Below are 15,380 nucleotides of genomic sequence, written 5' to 3'. Positions count from 1 at the left end.
ACGCTGATAGGGGAGGGGAGGGAAATATATCCTCGGTGGTGGGGTCTGTTTGGAGGTGGCGGAAATGACGAAGGATGGTACGATGTATCTGGAGGTTGGTGGGGTGGTAGGTGAGGACCAGTGGGGTTCTGTCCTGGTGGCGATTGGAGGGGCAGGGTTCAAGGGCGGAGGAGCGGGAAGTGGAGGAGATGCAGTGGAGAGCATCGTCAACCACGTCTGAGGGGAAATTGCAGTCTTTGAAGAAGGAGGCCATCTGGGTTGTTCGGTATTGGAATTGGTCCTCCTGGGAGCAGATGTGGCGGAGGAGAAGGAATTGGGAATATGGGATGGCGTTTTTACATACATACATACAACCTCCAGTTCCCAGTCAGTCATATCCATTACCAACTGCATAAGAGATATAATGCCAGACAAGGGGGTGAGGCTCCCATTCATTTGGCTGCCATCCTTGAGTACCTGACCACCAAGATCTTCGAGTTGGCAGGCAATATGGCCTAGGTCAACAAGTAAGCCATCACCTGCAGTGCACCATCCACAATGACAAGGAGCTCAGCAAGTTGCTGGGAGGGTCACCATCGTGTAGAATTTGGGTTGTGCTGCTGCCCAAGAGCACTGATTACCCCAGCAAGATTTACATCTGAAGAGGAAGTGAAAGAAGGTAAAAATCAAAGCAACAAAACAAAAACCCAAGGAGTTCAAGGAAATTTGGCAAATTGAATTTACAACTGGCTGAATGGCTGGAGGCAAAGAGTAATACTTGTGGCTGCTATTCTGATGGTGATCTTAGTCCAGTAGGGTTCCATGAGGGTCAGTTTTTGGGACCCTTGCTGTGTTCAACATTCAACCTGGGAAGAAACAAGGGTCAGAGAAATCTTGGTGTGCATGTTCACTGTTGCTTTAGTTGGTGGGATGGATAGATAAAGTGGTTAAGTTGGCATGTGAGATACTTGCCTTTATTAGCCAAGGCATAGAGTTCAAGAGCGGGGAGATGATATTGGAACAGTTTAAAATATTGGTCAGATCGCAATTAGGGTTGTATTGTGAACAGTTCTGAAATGCATATTACAGGAGGGATGAGATTGTGCAGGAAAGGATGCAAAGAAAAGTTACTGAGATGTTGCCTGGATTGGAGATTTTTAGCTATGACAAGAGATCGATTAGAGTGGGGTTGTATTCCATGGATTAGAGGAAAGGGATGGGGACATGATTAAGATATGTAAAATTATGAGGAGCATAGACACGGAAAAAAAATTCCCCTTGGTGGGGGGCTCAGTGACGATAGGGGCATTTGGTTTAGAGGGATGTGAGAAAAACATGTTTTCATCTAGAGGGTGGAGTGAATCTGAAACTCATTGCCTGTGAGGATGGTAGAGACAGAAACCCTCATAACATTTAAGAAATATTCAGATAGATTGTTATGGTGACAAGGCATACAAGGCCATGGGCCAGTGCTGGAAATTGGATTAGGTGATTGTTTTCGACTGGTGCAAGCTCGATGGACCGAATGGCCTTTTTAATGCTGTAGATCTCCATGCAGATGCAACTTAATTCACTGTTTATGCGGAGGGCCCAATCTGTTTCTGTCTATCGGCATTTAACCTTTGTTGATAACAGGTACAATCTGTCTCACTGTATTAATATAGGAGTGTGGTGTTTAATTCGGAGTTCAATCTACCCATTAAATCTGTTGCAGCGGTTTTTGGGTGAACGTTGTCGACTATTTTCATGGAGGAAGGGGGAAAATCAACAATCTCGCACTCTGCTCATTTACGGGTCTCCCCAATCCTGTTCGGTGCGGGGCAACGTACTTGGATGTGGCGTTCCACAGGATTATTTCCCGTGTTTGGACTCACTCCCTCCCCCTTCCTGTACTCAGTGCGCTACGTACTGAGCACGTCCCGTAGGAGGAAGGACGAGGCGCACACAGCGGCTGGGTTCAGTCCAAACTGTGTGCCTGTGCCGTTCGGGTGTGTGTTTCTGTCTACTGCGGTCCCAGAACCTCTTCTCGCCAAAAAGGAAACTATGGCCACTCCGCTGACAGACTTCGAAAGGAGGAAGCAAATAAGTGTGAGGGGGATCGCCGAGCTCGGAGATGTGGTGGAGCTCAAGAAGAGCTTCAACAGGCATTTGCATTTCACACTGGTCAAAGACAGAAATGTCGCTACCCCTCGGGATTACTACTTCGCTCTGGCTCACACCATCCGCGACCACTTGGTCGGGCGATGGATCCGCACCCAGCAGTATTATTACGAGAAAGATCCCAAGGTGGGTTATTGCTGAACTGCAATCCGACAACTCAGTCCAGTCACGTCCTCTTCTGGCCGGGTATCGTTATATCTTCCGTTTTATCAACTGTTAACTGATACTGCTTGCACAACATTACATTAGAAATGTATCCCTCTGTTGCAGTTGAAGTATGCAAGAGTATAAGAGGAGTTTTATGTAGTCGCGCTACGGAAAAAAAAACCCTAGGGTTCATGGTATCAGTTTTAAAACGATTAAAATGTTTTCTTTTAAAAAAAAACCCTGCCAAGCATTCTACTTTAAATATCAATCAATGTGTTCGGTGGTTTATAATTTTAAATTTTAGATTTTTCCAATTCAAAACGATTCATGCAATTTGAACTACTGTAGTAAAATGCTTTCAGCTTCCTTATTGTTTTACCAAGTCTTCATGTTACCATTCAGTTTAATGCATTTCTTATTAGGTTTCGTAGTTTGGCGTTCGTTGTATTGGGACAAACATTAGTTTGGCCTGGATTTTCCGGGTGTGGTTTTGGTCTAGTTTGGCCATACAATAAATCTTTAGTCCGCAACATTTAAGAAGAAAACTCTACTTCACTCTAACAAGAATCATGGAATGGTTAAATAGAAAGAGGATGTTCGGGCCTCATGCCTATTCTAGTTGTCTGCAAGAGTAAATCGGCTAATTCCACTCCCCTGCAACCTTTTTGAAAGCCACAACTGAATCTGCCTTTATGCTATTGCCCAGTGTACTCTAGATCCTAATCACTTCTTTAGTAACTGTTTCTTTCTCGTCATTATTCGTTCTTTTGTTGGTCACCTTTACATCTGTGTTCCCTGCTTTTCAATCTTGGTGATAGTGGACTTTGTCTCTTTTTATCTACCCTTTCTGGCTCCCTCATAGTATTCAACACTATCAAACCATCTTTCAACGCTCTTGGAAATAAAACAGCTCCAGTATCTCGACATAATTTTGAGGCAGTAAGTCAGTTGAAGTTAAGTGTTTTTATGGTAATTTGCTTTTGCACATTTTGCCTTATTATGTCCAAATATCTTTTGACTGCTTTGATAACCTGCCCCCCCCTTCAAAGATTTGTGTGCATACTACCATCCTCCTAAAATTGCATCATTTTAGTGCATGTCTTTCCTCATTTTTCTTTTCAAAATATATTCTTTCACAATTCTCTGCATTTTTTCATCAGTAGTTTTATTCCCCAATCCACTAGCCTTTGGGGTCAGCTGGTTTGAAATGCAAATGATGCCAACAGTAAGGGCTCAATTCCTGTGCCAGCTGCAGTTAACATGAAAGACCATCCTTCTCAACCTCTCCCTTTGTAACCCTCGGGTTAAACCACCATTCTAATGAGAGAGCAGCCCCATTGTCCAGTAGAACTGTGACGATTTTACATCCTCTTGAAGTCTATTGCTATCCTCATGATTCACAAGTTTTGTCTCCTGCAAGTTTTCTAAGTGTGCCCTGTACACCAAAGCCTAGATCATTAATGTACACTAGGAAAAGCAGCAATCCTAGTACTAGAGAATTTGCATTTGTACACCTTCTCCAGACTGTGTGGGGAGGCCTGGAGCGGGAAGGAGGAGTCTTTTTGCTCGTTCCCATCACTAAATCAACTTTGTAACCATATTGCAACTGTTCCATTTAATCCATGGGCTTCAATTTGTCTAATCATATACCTTTTTGGAAGTGCAGACACACAGCATCAACCAAGGTATCCTTTGTTACCTCACCAAGAAAACCTCAACCAAATGATTTAAACAGGACTTTCCTTTAACAGCCCCCTCTCCCCCAACCCTTCATTGGAAAAATCTAGAATCAGGGAAGACACAGTCTCAGATGAAGGTGTAAGCTAATTAGAACCAAGATGAGTTTTTTATTAGGGTTGTGACTCCTTGGAATTCTCTACCTCAAGAGGCACTAGAAGCTCAATCTGATTGATTGATTTCTAGATGCACTTGATGTCAAGAGATACCTCTGAAAGGAACGATGTTGTGAAACTTGAAAGCATTCAGAAAAGATTAGCAAGGACGTTGCCAGGGTTGGAGGGTTTGAGCTATTAGAAGAAGCAGAATAGGCTGGGGCTGTTTTCCCTTGAGCGTCGGAGGCTGAGGGGTGACCTTGTAGAAATTTATAAAATTGAGGGGCATGAATAGGATAAATAGAGAAGGTCTTTTTATCCTGGGGTGGGGGGAGTCCAAAACTAGAGGGTATGAACATAGAGTGAGAGGAGAAAGATTTAAAAAGGACCCAAAGGGCAACCTTTTCACGCAGAGGGTGGTGTGTATGTGGAATGAGCTGCCAGAGGAAGTAGTGGAGGCTGGTACCATTACAACACTTAAAAGGCATCTGGATGGATATATGAATAGGAAGGATTTAGAGGGATATGAGCCAACTGCTGGCAAATGGGACTAGATTGATTTAGGATATCTGGTTGGCATGAAAGAGTTGGACTGAAGGGAACCTGTTTAATATTACACCTTTTATCTGAAATGGGCAAAAATTAGAATGTTTTAATAAGTTTAATATGTTTGAATAACACTAAAATTGGAGGTGTGGTGGACAAAGAAGGTTACCTCCGAGTACAACTCAACCTTGATCAGATGGCCAATGGGCTGAGGAGTGACGGATAAAGTTTAAATTAGATAAATGTGAGGTGTTATAGTTTGGAAAGGCAAATCAGGGCAGGACTTATACACTTAATGGTAAGGTCCTGGGGAGTGTTGCTGAATGAAGAGACCTTGGAGTGCAGGTTCATTGTTCCTTGATTCGCAGGTTGACAGTATTGTGAAGATGACATTTGGTATGCTTGCCTATAATGATCAGTGCATTGATTATCGGATTTGGGAGCTGTACAGGACATTGATTCGGCCACTGCTGGAGTATTGTGTGCAGTTCTGGTCTCCCTCCTATAGTGAGGATGTTGTAAAACTTGAAAGAGTTCAGAAAGAGTTACAAGGATGTGGCCAGGGTTAGAAGGTTTGAGCTATAGGGAGAGGCTGAATAGCAGGGGTTGTTTTCCCTGGAGTGTCTGAGGCTGAGGGGTGACCTTAGAGCTTTATAAAATCATGAGGGTCATGGATAGGCTAAATAGGCAAAGTACTTTCCCTGGGAGGAGGGAGTCCAAAATCAGAGGGCATAGATTTAAGGTGAGGGGAAAAGTTTTTAAAAAGGGCCTAAAGGGTAACTTTTTCACATTGAGGGTGGTGCATGTGTGGAATGAGCTGCCAGAGGAAGTCATGGAGGTTGGTACAATTACAGCATTTAAAAGGCATCTGGATGAGTAAATGAATAGAGGGATATGAGCCAAAAGCTGGCAAATGGGACTAGATTTATATCAGATGTTTGGTCAGAGTGGATGGATTAGACGGAATAGTTTGTTTCCATGCTGTATATCTCTGACTCTATGATTCTCTGGTCAATTGGTGGAGGTAACAAAACAAAAGGAAAATCAGAAAGGGCAGAAGATATTAAGAGACAAATTAGTTATTGAGAATCGTGAAAGAGAATGGTAGTGGCATAAGTTAGTTTTTTTTTGAAAAAGCATGAGCTCAGTGGAGGTGTAACCAAAATTTGTAGGACAACATGGGGCACAGATTATGGTTAAACCGTAAACTTGGTTATAGAAGTAAAAATAATATGGATGTTCCTGTGGATGGAAACTCCAGGACATCACTGCAGAAGGCCCAAGCATCTTCAGCTGCTTCATCAGTACCCTTCTCTCATCACAAGGTCAGAAGTGGGGATGTGCAGTTACTAGCAACAATGCTGATCACCATTCACAGTTCCTCAGATACTGAAACTGTGGCCATATGCGACAATACCTCGTGGACATCATCCATACTTAGGCTGAATAGTGGCAAGTAACATTTGCACCATACAAGTGCTAGCCGATGACCATCTTTAACAGGAGAAAATCTAACCATTGCCCTTGGATGTTCAATGCTATTACCAATGCTAAATGCCCCTCTATCAATATCCTGGGGTTGCTCACTATTGACCAGAAACTGAACTATCTATCTAAATACCAGAGAAGATTAGAGACTAGGAATTCTTCAGTAAGAAACTCCCCTCCTGTCTCCCCAGTCTCTGCTCATCATCTGCACGGCATACGTCATGTGTGATGGCAAACTCTCTACTTGTCCCAATGGAAGCATTTCAATAGCATTCAAGAAGATTGACACCATCCAGGAAAAATCAGCCTATTTGAATGGCATGGAATCCACTAATGTTTACATTGTTCCTTCTGCACTGTAACACAGTGGCAGCACTGGGTACCACCTACAGGATACACCTCAGTAACTCAAGACTCCCTATACAGCACATTCCAAGCTCATGAACTTTAACACTGATGTGGACAAGGGCAGCATGTGGATTGGAGTACCATCACCTGCACGCTCCCCTCCAAGCCACATATCATCCTGACTTAGAATTCTATCTCTGTTTGTTCTCAGTCGCTGGATCAAAGTCCTGGAATTGCCTTCCTAAAAGCTCTTGTGTCGCTACACCTCAAGGCCTGCAGCAGTTCAAAAAGGCAGTTCACTGTGATCTTCTGGAGGGGAATTGGGAATGAGAAATAAAAGCTGATCTACCTAACAATGCCTACATCCAAGAACAAGTTTTGTTTTATTTATTGGACACCCTTGATGATGAGACTGTTAAAGCTTGGAAGTTAGAAATTCAAAATAACAGAAGCTATCTGAAAAATCGTGGACCAAGAAGGAAAAGACTAAACAAGAGGAGAAAATATATAGTCAAGCTAGGATGCAGTCAGTTTAATTGGGCCGGAGCAGGCTGGTGCGACAAGTCTGCTAGAATAGTCCTGATGGTGGAACTTGTGAAAGAGATAGAAGTGGCTATTCAGGATTTGGTTCTGAGGTTGGAGGATATGAAGGGCAGATTTTGGGGGCGGGGGGGTGTTTATGAAGGTAGTGACCGCTATGTAAACAATGGATTAATGTTCATTGGTGAAGTTATGGTCCAGGGCAAAGGAGAATGAAGTATTGGAGAGTCAGTGTTCAGCCTCTGTTGGGTGAATGTTGGTATACCAGACAATAACAGCAGAAAACAAAAACAGAAGTTGCTGGAAAAGCTCAGCAGGTCTGGCAGCATCTGTGAAGAGAAAGCAGAGTGAGTATTTATGTTGCAGTGACCCTTACTCAGAACAGCACCACCCTTGTCAACAGGTTTGCCAGCAATATGAGTGTAGTTTTTGTTTTTCCCTTTCCTTTGAGAGGTGTTTCTGATAGAAGTTTACAAAATAATGAGAGGTATAGATAGAGTTAATGGTAGTTGCTTTTTCCCTAGGATGAGAGATTTCAAGAGTAGGGGACACTTTAAGGTGAGAGGAGATTTATTTAAAAAAGACATGAGACACATATTTTGCAGCTAGTGATTCGTGACTGGAATGAACTTCCAAGAGCAGAGCCATTGATGTGATCTATATGGACTTCAGTAAGGCGTTTGACAAGGTTCCCCATGGGAGACTGGTTAGCAAGGTTGGATCTCATAGAATATAGGGAGAACTAGCCATTTGGATACAGAACTGGCTCAAAGGTAGAATGTAAAAGAGGGTGATGGTGGAGGGTTGTTTTTCAGACTGGAGGCCTATGACCAATGGAGTGCCACAAGGATCAGTTCTGGGTCCACTACTTTTTGTCATTTATATAAATGATTTGGATATGAACAATAGGTATAGTTAGTAAGTTTGCAGATGACACCAAAATTGGAGGTGTAGTGGACAGCGAAGAAGGTTACCTCAGATTACAACGGGATCTTGATCAGATGGGCCAATGGGCTGAGAAGTGGCAGATGGAGTTTAATTTAGATAAATGCAGTTGCTGCCTTTTGGGAAAGTAAATCTTAGCAGGACTTATACACTTAACGGTGAGCTCCTAGAGAATGTTGCTGAACAAAGAGACCTTGGAGTGCAGGTTCATAGCTCCTTGAAAGTAGAGTCATTAGTAGATAGGATAGTGAAGAAGGCATTTGGTATGTTTTCCTTTGTTGGTCAGAGTATTGAGTACAGGAGTTGGGAGGTCATGTTGCGGCTGTACAGGACATTGGTTAGGTCGCTATTGGAACACTGTGTGCAGTTCTGGTCTCCTTCCTATCGGAAGGATGTTGTAAAACTTGAAAGGGTTCAGAAAAGATTGACAAGTATGTTGCCAGGATTGGAGGATTTGAGTTATAAGGAGAGGTTGAATAGGCTGGGGCTCTTTTCCCTGGACCGTCAAAGGCCGAGGGTGACCTCATAGAAGTTTATAAAATCATGAGGGGCATGGATAGGATAAATAGACAGTCTTTTCCCTGGAGTGGGGGAGCCCAGAACTAGACGGCGTAGGTTTAGGATGAGAGGAGAAAGATATATAAGGGACCTAAGGGGCATTTTTTCATGCAGAGGGTGGTACGTGTATGGAATGACGTGCCAGAGGAAGTGGAGGAGGCTGGTACAATTACATTTAAAAAGGCATCTGGATGGGTAAATGAATAGGAAGTGTTTAGAGGGGTATGGGCCAAGTGCTGGCAAATGGGACTAGATTAGATTGGGATGTCTGGTCAGCGTGGACAAGTTGGATCGAAGGATCTGTTTCTGTTCTGTACATCTGACTAAGTGGTGGATGTGGGTACAATTACAGCATTTTAAAAGACATTTGGATAAGTGCATGACAGGAAAGGTTTGGAAGGATATGGGCCAGGAGCATTCAGATGAGAATCATTTAGTTTAGGGTTATGTTTGGCATGGACTAGTTTGACTGAAGGGTCTGTTTCCATGCTGTATGACTCTAAGATTGTTAATTTTGTCCCAGATTATCATTCTTAAAGGCTTCCTACCAATGAAATTAAACTATCTGGCTGCTAGGTTTATACTTGAACATTGTTTGAACAAACGTGTAATTTTTGCAATTCTCCAGTTCACTTATCTAAGAAGCATTGTGAAGGAGGGAGGTAGAAGGGCACATATGAAGGCACATAATTGAGATATACAAAACATGAGACCAACCACGTAATATTAACTGGAATAGAATTATTGTAAGGGCACAGATGAAGCAGAGTGTTAGGTTCTTTTTCCTGAGGTTCTTACAGACTTGATGCAACTGCAATACGCCAACTTCTGTGAACAGCCAAAATTTATTAAACAAGTACAAGCTTTGGAAGGACTCTTACTGCTCTTCGCAATGCTTGCGAAGCTGTGTCAAGAGATCCCTCTGAACAAAGGGCCCAGTCCTTCCTTCGTACAAGATTTTATATCACCGTCAGTAATGTCCACAAGACAACCCCCAGCCACTCCCCCAGAATCACATGCCACTCAAGAGACAATGTAGTGATTTGATTGTTTCCAGAAACAATGGACTAGATCATTCCTTAATGGCAAGATCTGATGTAAATCTTTTTTTTTTAAATTGCAGGGTGTGGTTAGAACCTTAACTGCAATGTTATTGACTGACACTGAATCGCAGGAGATGGCTATGTAAATTTTTACATTCTCCCTGCAAGACAGAGAAACAAATCACCCTACCCCTGGGGCATCCAATTTCTTACAGGTTGCCAGAGCAAATTTAACTCTTTAACATCTCAAGAGTTCTTAAAATGCATTAGGAGAATATTTTTAGCCAGTATGTTGTGCAGTGAGAGATTATGGCCAGTGCCTCTGCAACTTTCACTCTTCAATATCTTCAGATGTATCCTGTCCGATCTAGGTAATTTATCAAATTTAAATACCACCATCCTTTTGTAACATTTCTAATACTATTCTTTGCAATTTTGGCATCATTTTTGTTTTATACCAAATAAAAATTTCTCTAAAATATTTTGACTTCAAGTGCTTATTAGCTAATTTATTTTTGAAGTGTCATCGCTGTCATAATGTAGGAAACATAACAATCAATTTTCCCTCATTAAGGTTCCATATACAGCATTGAAAAGATTACCAGGTAATCTGATGATAAATATTAGCCCGACAGCAGAAGAACTCCCTGCCCCTTTAAATAGTACTATTGGAATGTTTGTGTTCACCCGAGGAAATAAACAGGTCGTCAGTTTGATGTCAGATTAAATATAAACAACATCTCTACCACTTCAGCATTCCCTCAGTGCTACACTGGGCGTAATAGGTTAAATTTTTTTTAAAATATCTAGTGTGAGGCTTGAATTCACAACCTACTGACAGACTATGACCACTGTCAAAATTGACACTATATTTTTGCAACTATTGCTGATTCATTGTGAAGTGGAAGAACAAGAATCATTTCCTTAAATGGTCTTAGTCTAAATGTTCTGGCCTCAAAACTAACCACACATGAGATTCATCTTGGGTAGATTGCAGACTAGAAAAGCTTACATGTAGAAGAGAGGTTAGTGTTCAAGAAGATATTGTTATTTCAGTAGCTTGCTATATTCACATGTTTCTAATCCTTGAACTGATTAACAAAGTTTTCTGTCTCTGAATATTTGCCTGGATTGATGTGAAGTCTATATGCGCTATTAGATAAACTCCACCTTTGCACCAATTGACCAGTATCTCATGTAAACACTTCAAACATTGTAGCCCCAACTGCAGGTACTTCAATCTAGTTTTGCAAGCTATGAGAAAAGAACTGAAATTATTTTCTTTTTCATCTTGAAACAGTTTAATGCACCAAGTTAACATAATGACCGAAGACACTTTCTCAAAACTTTTCAACCTCTGTTTTAAATTTCATTTTTAAAACTTCTCTCACAATTGCAAATGCCCCATTATATAAATATACTGTGTATGCTTTACTGAAATTTTGAACCCCAATTTTAACTCATTTATTAGGTTGATAAGACAGTTAGGGAAATCAAGTTAGATTTGAGTTGACAGGGACTGAGCTGGTTCATGCAATTTACAGAAAGCTGAATGTTGACTTCATTTGGCCTGATCTATGCTGATTTAATTGCTGCCCTATGGTATGTTGCTCCAATTGTACTTGGTGCCTTTGGGTGTATGCTAGAGAGCAGTTTCTAGAAAGGAAGCCTTACATTTACATAACACTTTCATGACCTTGGGACATTCTAAATTGCTTCACAGATAATTAAGTATTTTTTTTTGCATTGTAAGGAAGTAGCACCCAATTTGCATGCAACATGATCTTACAAATGTTAATAAGATTTTGTGATATTGGTTAATGTTAAATGTTCATCAATGTCCATGAGAAAATTCTTCTTTTCAGATAATGCAATGGAACCTTTTGCATCTACCCTAGTATCTGTTTAAACACTGATCTGAATGATAGCTCCTCCTCAGTACTGCATTGTCTGCTTGTGCCTGTGAAGTAAAATTTTGAACTCTGACCTTCTCCATTTTAGGGCAAGAATGTTATTGAACGGGTCACCACACTCAAATGATTCACTTTATTTTATGAGCAGGTGTGCGGCTGGTTCTGTTGAGGCATTGAAAAGAGAATTTCTTTGCTATCTGAAAAGGAAGTGCAGGAGTATTGGGAGGAGAATGGCACTAGGTGGTCAATTGTAGAGCCAGGCACAATGAACCATTCCTTCTGTGCTGTTTTAATTCTGCGATTCTGTTTCTGCAATTCAAAATCATCTGTGGTTTTCACAAGTGTGTTGAGGAAAGCAAAACATTCAAGGAGGAACTGAGTGGTGCAGTTGGCCTGCTACTTCATTTAGAAATTTGGAGAATTAGGTTTATATCTTTGTCAGTTTTGCATTCAGTATATTCTTCTGCTTCATGGAGGCTGTAGATTTACTTTTTGCATGTATAGTGATTGGAACAACGTTGGCCAGATGGATCTTATTGAATACAATTTCCTGTTTTGGGGTGGTTGACCTGGGCCAATTGGGGAATCCTGGCTGACCTGTATAAACATGGGTCTTCACCTGCACGCACACAACATGGGCACGGGGGGAAAGTAAGCACTACTGCAGTTAGGCGGTAGAGTGGGGTGTAAAAAACAAAACAAGAGAATTTTTAAAAATGGTGTATCAGAGGTTCTAAAAATAAGAGGAAAAAAAAATAAACATGGGTCTTAGATTGCACTCACTCTAGGGACTAGCTGGTCAGACTGCATGTATTGTGTACATGTGAAGGGGTACCGGTGTCCGTGGAGTTATTTCAACATGTTATGATGTTATGGAATCTGAATCAAGCTTGCACATGTCTTCCAGGATGCACCTGTAAGATGCACTGTGGCATGGTTTAACCATTTGTTTAAAATCTAATTCAAGTTATTTTTTTAATGAAGTCTTTTTTTATTTGAATTTCAAAGAGGGCAGCAGGATTGGAGGGAATACCCCAGTGAAAATTGGCACATGAAGTAGCAGAAAGTAGTTATGTAGGCAGTTTTGTCTGTTCCAGTATTGTTCAGTAATGGCTAATCAGTATCTTAACTCAAGTTATTTGCTTTAATTTTGTAATCCTGTTTTAGTCGAGAGTGTGGTACTGGAAAAGCACAGCCGGTCCTGATGAAGGGCTGATGCCCGAAACATCGATTCTCCTGCACCTTGGAAGCTGCCAGCTGGAAAAGCACAGCAGGTCAGGCAGCATCCCTTGAGAAGGAGAATTGATGTTTTGGGCATCAGCCCTTCCTCAGGACCTGCTGTGCTTTTCCAGCACCACACTCTGATCTCCAGCATCTGCAGTCCTTACTCACTTCTAACCTTATTTTACCCATATCTGATTATCAATCACTGTCTTGAAGTTTTCAGTTGGCCTTGCCTCAATTACTTCTCCACATTCCCACTACCCTTTTTGTGAACCATGGTTTCCTGACATATGGCCTAATCCTAATGTTAGGGTTATGCTCTCTTACTCTGAATTCAGTACGTAGAGAAATTTTCTCTACCTACCATGTTCAGTTGTTTGATTGTGTTAAATACCTTAATTAGACCACCATCTACACTCAATGGTCAAGGCGAACAGGGTTTCATTTGAAGGGTGGTAAACTCCAAAAGATAGGAAAGTCAGTTGTGAAGAGGACATAAAGAAGCTACAATGCAATAATAAATAAGCTGTGACTAGACAGAGATGTGTCAATTAAATATAATGTAGGACAATGTGAACTTGTCCATTTTGTTATGGACTAGGCCAGACCACTCAAAACATTCTTAAGCAGACAGCTCAGACCATAACTTCTGCAATTTGTTTCGCTAAGTGTACAGTGAAAATTACCTGGATTAAGTTAGCAAGGTTGACTACCAGGTTTAAAACAGACAAAAAATTTATTCACAAAATTACACAATGAAACATGAAGAACAGAATAAAGAACCTCTACAGGACTCAGTCTATCCAAACGAGACTTAAGTATGCATGAACCGAATATACACAACTGTCCCAATAAGTAACCCCGCCCCCCCCCTTATTACAGTATTAAAAAAGGGTCAGATGCTTACAGCTTAAAGTTTAGAAGGGCAGAAGAGAGAGTTTCCACACAGCTCACTGTTGAACTCCTAAGCAGTTCTGCACTGAACTAAACCATTCAGCTCAAGCTGACCACTCCCTTTTTCATTCTACAGGGTCATTTCTAAACCATGACGATATAGGCCTGAAGTGTCATCAGTTTACATATTAAACCAAAGGCCTCTCAAAATCCTTTACATCTCATTACCAAAACAGTCTGATCGGAGTCTGGCCTGGTTTATTACCCCTCTGAAAAATCAAGGACAGAGTATCCTTGAGTCAAGGTATAGCTTTTAGAAAAAAAAGACTAGCTTTGTGACAGTTTGGCAGGGAAAATATAAAAGAAGCATATTATTAAATGGTGAGAAATTGCAGAGCTGTGAGATGGAGAAAGATCTGGGTGTCTTTGTGCATGATTTGTAAAAGATTTGTTTGCAGGTAAAGCTAGTAATGAGGAAAGCTAATAGAATGTTATCATTTATTATGAGGGGAATTGAATACCAAAGTTGGATTGTTATGCTTCAGTTATATAAGGCACTGATCAGACCACATCTGTAGTACTGTGAACAGTATTGGTTACCTGATTTAAGGAAATGTATAAATGCGTTGGAATAGGGCCCTTTTGGTGCTATGATAGTGTTGCTATCTCTAAGCCAAGTAGCCCAGGTTCCAGTCGCACCTGCTACAAAGGTGTGTAATAATGTCTCTGAACAAGTTGATGAGCAAAATAATCTATAAGTGTGTTGGAGACACTTCAAAAAAGGTTTACTAGACAAATACCCGGAATGGGCTTGACAGCTTAGGTTTGTTCCTGCTGGAGCTCTTAGAGTAAGAGGCAATTTCATTGTAAAATGTAAAATCCTAGTGGGTCTTGATGGGGTAGATGTGGAGAGGGTGTTTCCTGTCATGGGAGATTTAAACATCAGAGGTCACCCAATTAAAACAGATGAGACACTTTTCTTTCTGTCGAAAGATTACGAGTGTTTGAAACTTTCTTCCTGAAAGGGGATAGAAGCAGAGTCCTTGATTTTTTTTTAAAGACAGAGCTAAATAGATTTTTGTTAAGCAAAGGTATGAAAATTAATCAGGTGAGAATGTTGATTTGAGGTTACCATGATATTATTAAATGGTGGAGAAGGCTTATGGAGCTGAATGACTACTCTTACTGCCAATTCAGATGTTGATAAAGTTTCACACTGTGTCAGTAATGCACTAGAGTGTCAACCTGGGCTAGTGAACTTGGGAATAAATAGTGATCTATTGTAAACAGTCTGCGATAAAGTTGAGGAGGTGCTCAAGGTCTTAAAAAGCATAAAAGTAGACCGGTCTCTAGGACCTGATCAGGTATATCCCAGGACATTGTGGGAAGCTAGGGAAGAGATTGCACGTCCCCTAACAGAGATTTTGTATCATCTACAATCGTGGGTGAGGTGCCAGAAGACTTATAGGTTAGCTAACATTATGCCTTTATTTAAGAGGCTGCAAGAAAAAGCCTGGGAGCGATAGACCAGTGAGTCTGATATTAATGATGGCTAAGTTGTTGAAGGGGAGTCTGAGAGATAGGATCTATGTACATTGGGAGAGACAAGGACTGCTTAGGGATAGTCAACATGGTTTTGTGTGTGGGAAATTCTCTCACAAACTTGATTTTGTTTTTTGAAGACACGACCAAGAAGATAAATGAGGGCAAAGCCCTTGAAATTGATTACATGAACTCTAGAAAGGCCTTTAACAAGATTCCGC

At 41.2% G+C, this 15,380-nt stretch overlaps 1 protein-coding gene across 1 annotated transcript in view; it reads left to right on the top strand.

The window, feature by feature from the left end:
* Positions 1-1,894: 1,894 nt before the first annotated feature.
* Positions 1,895-15,380, top strand: part of pygb (phosphorylase, glycogen; brain) — a 101,714-nt gene continuing 88,228 nt past the window's right edge. The window contains exon 1 of the mRNA XM_043696427.1: positions 1,895-2,265. Coding sequence (XP_043552362.1) covers positions 2,023-2,265 — 243 coding nt within the window. The 5' untranslated portion in view covers positions 1,895-2,022. The remainder of the gene's footprint in view (positions 2,266-15,380) is intronic.

This window comes from Chiloscyllium plagiosum, chromosome 9 (genome assembly GCF_004010195.1).
Source record: "Chiloscyllium plagiosum isolate BGI_BamShark_2017 chromosome 9, ASM401019v2, whole genome shotgun sequence".
In the NCBI taxonomy this organism is placed as follows: Eukaryota; Metazoa; Chordata; class Chondrichthyes; order Orectolobiformes; family Hemiscylliidae; genus Chiloscyllium; species Chiloscyllium plagiosum.
This window is presented reverse-complemented; position numbering and strand designations above follow the sequence as displayed.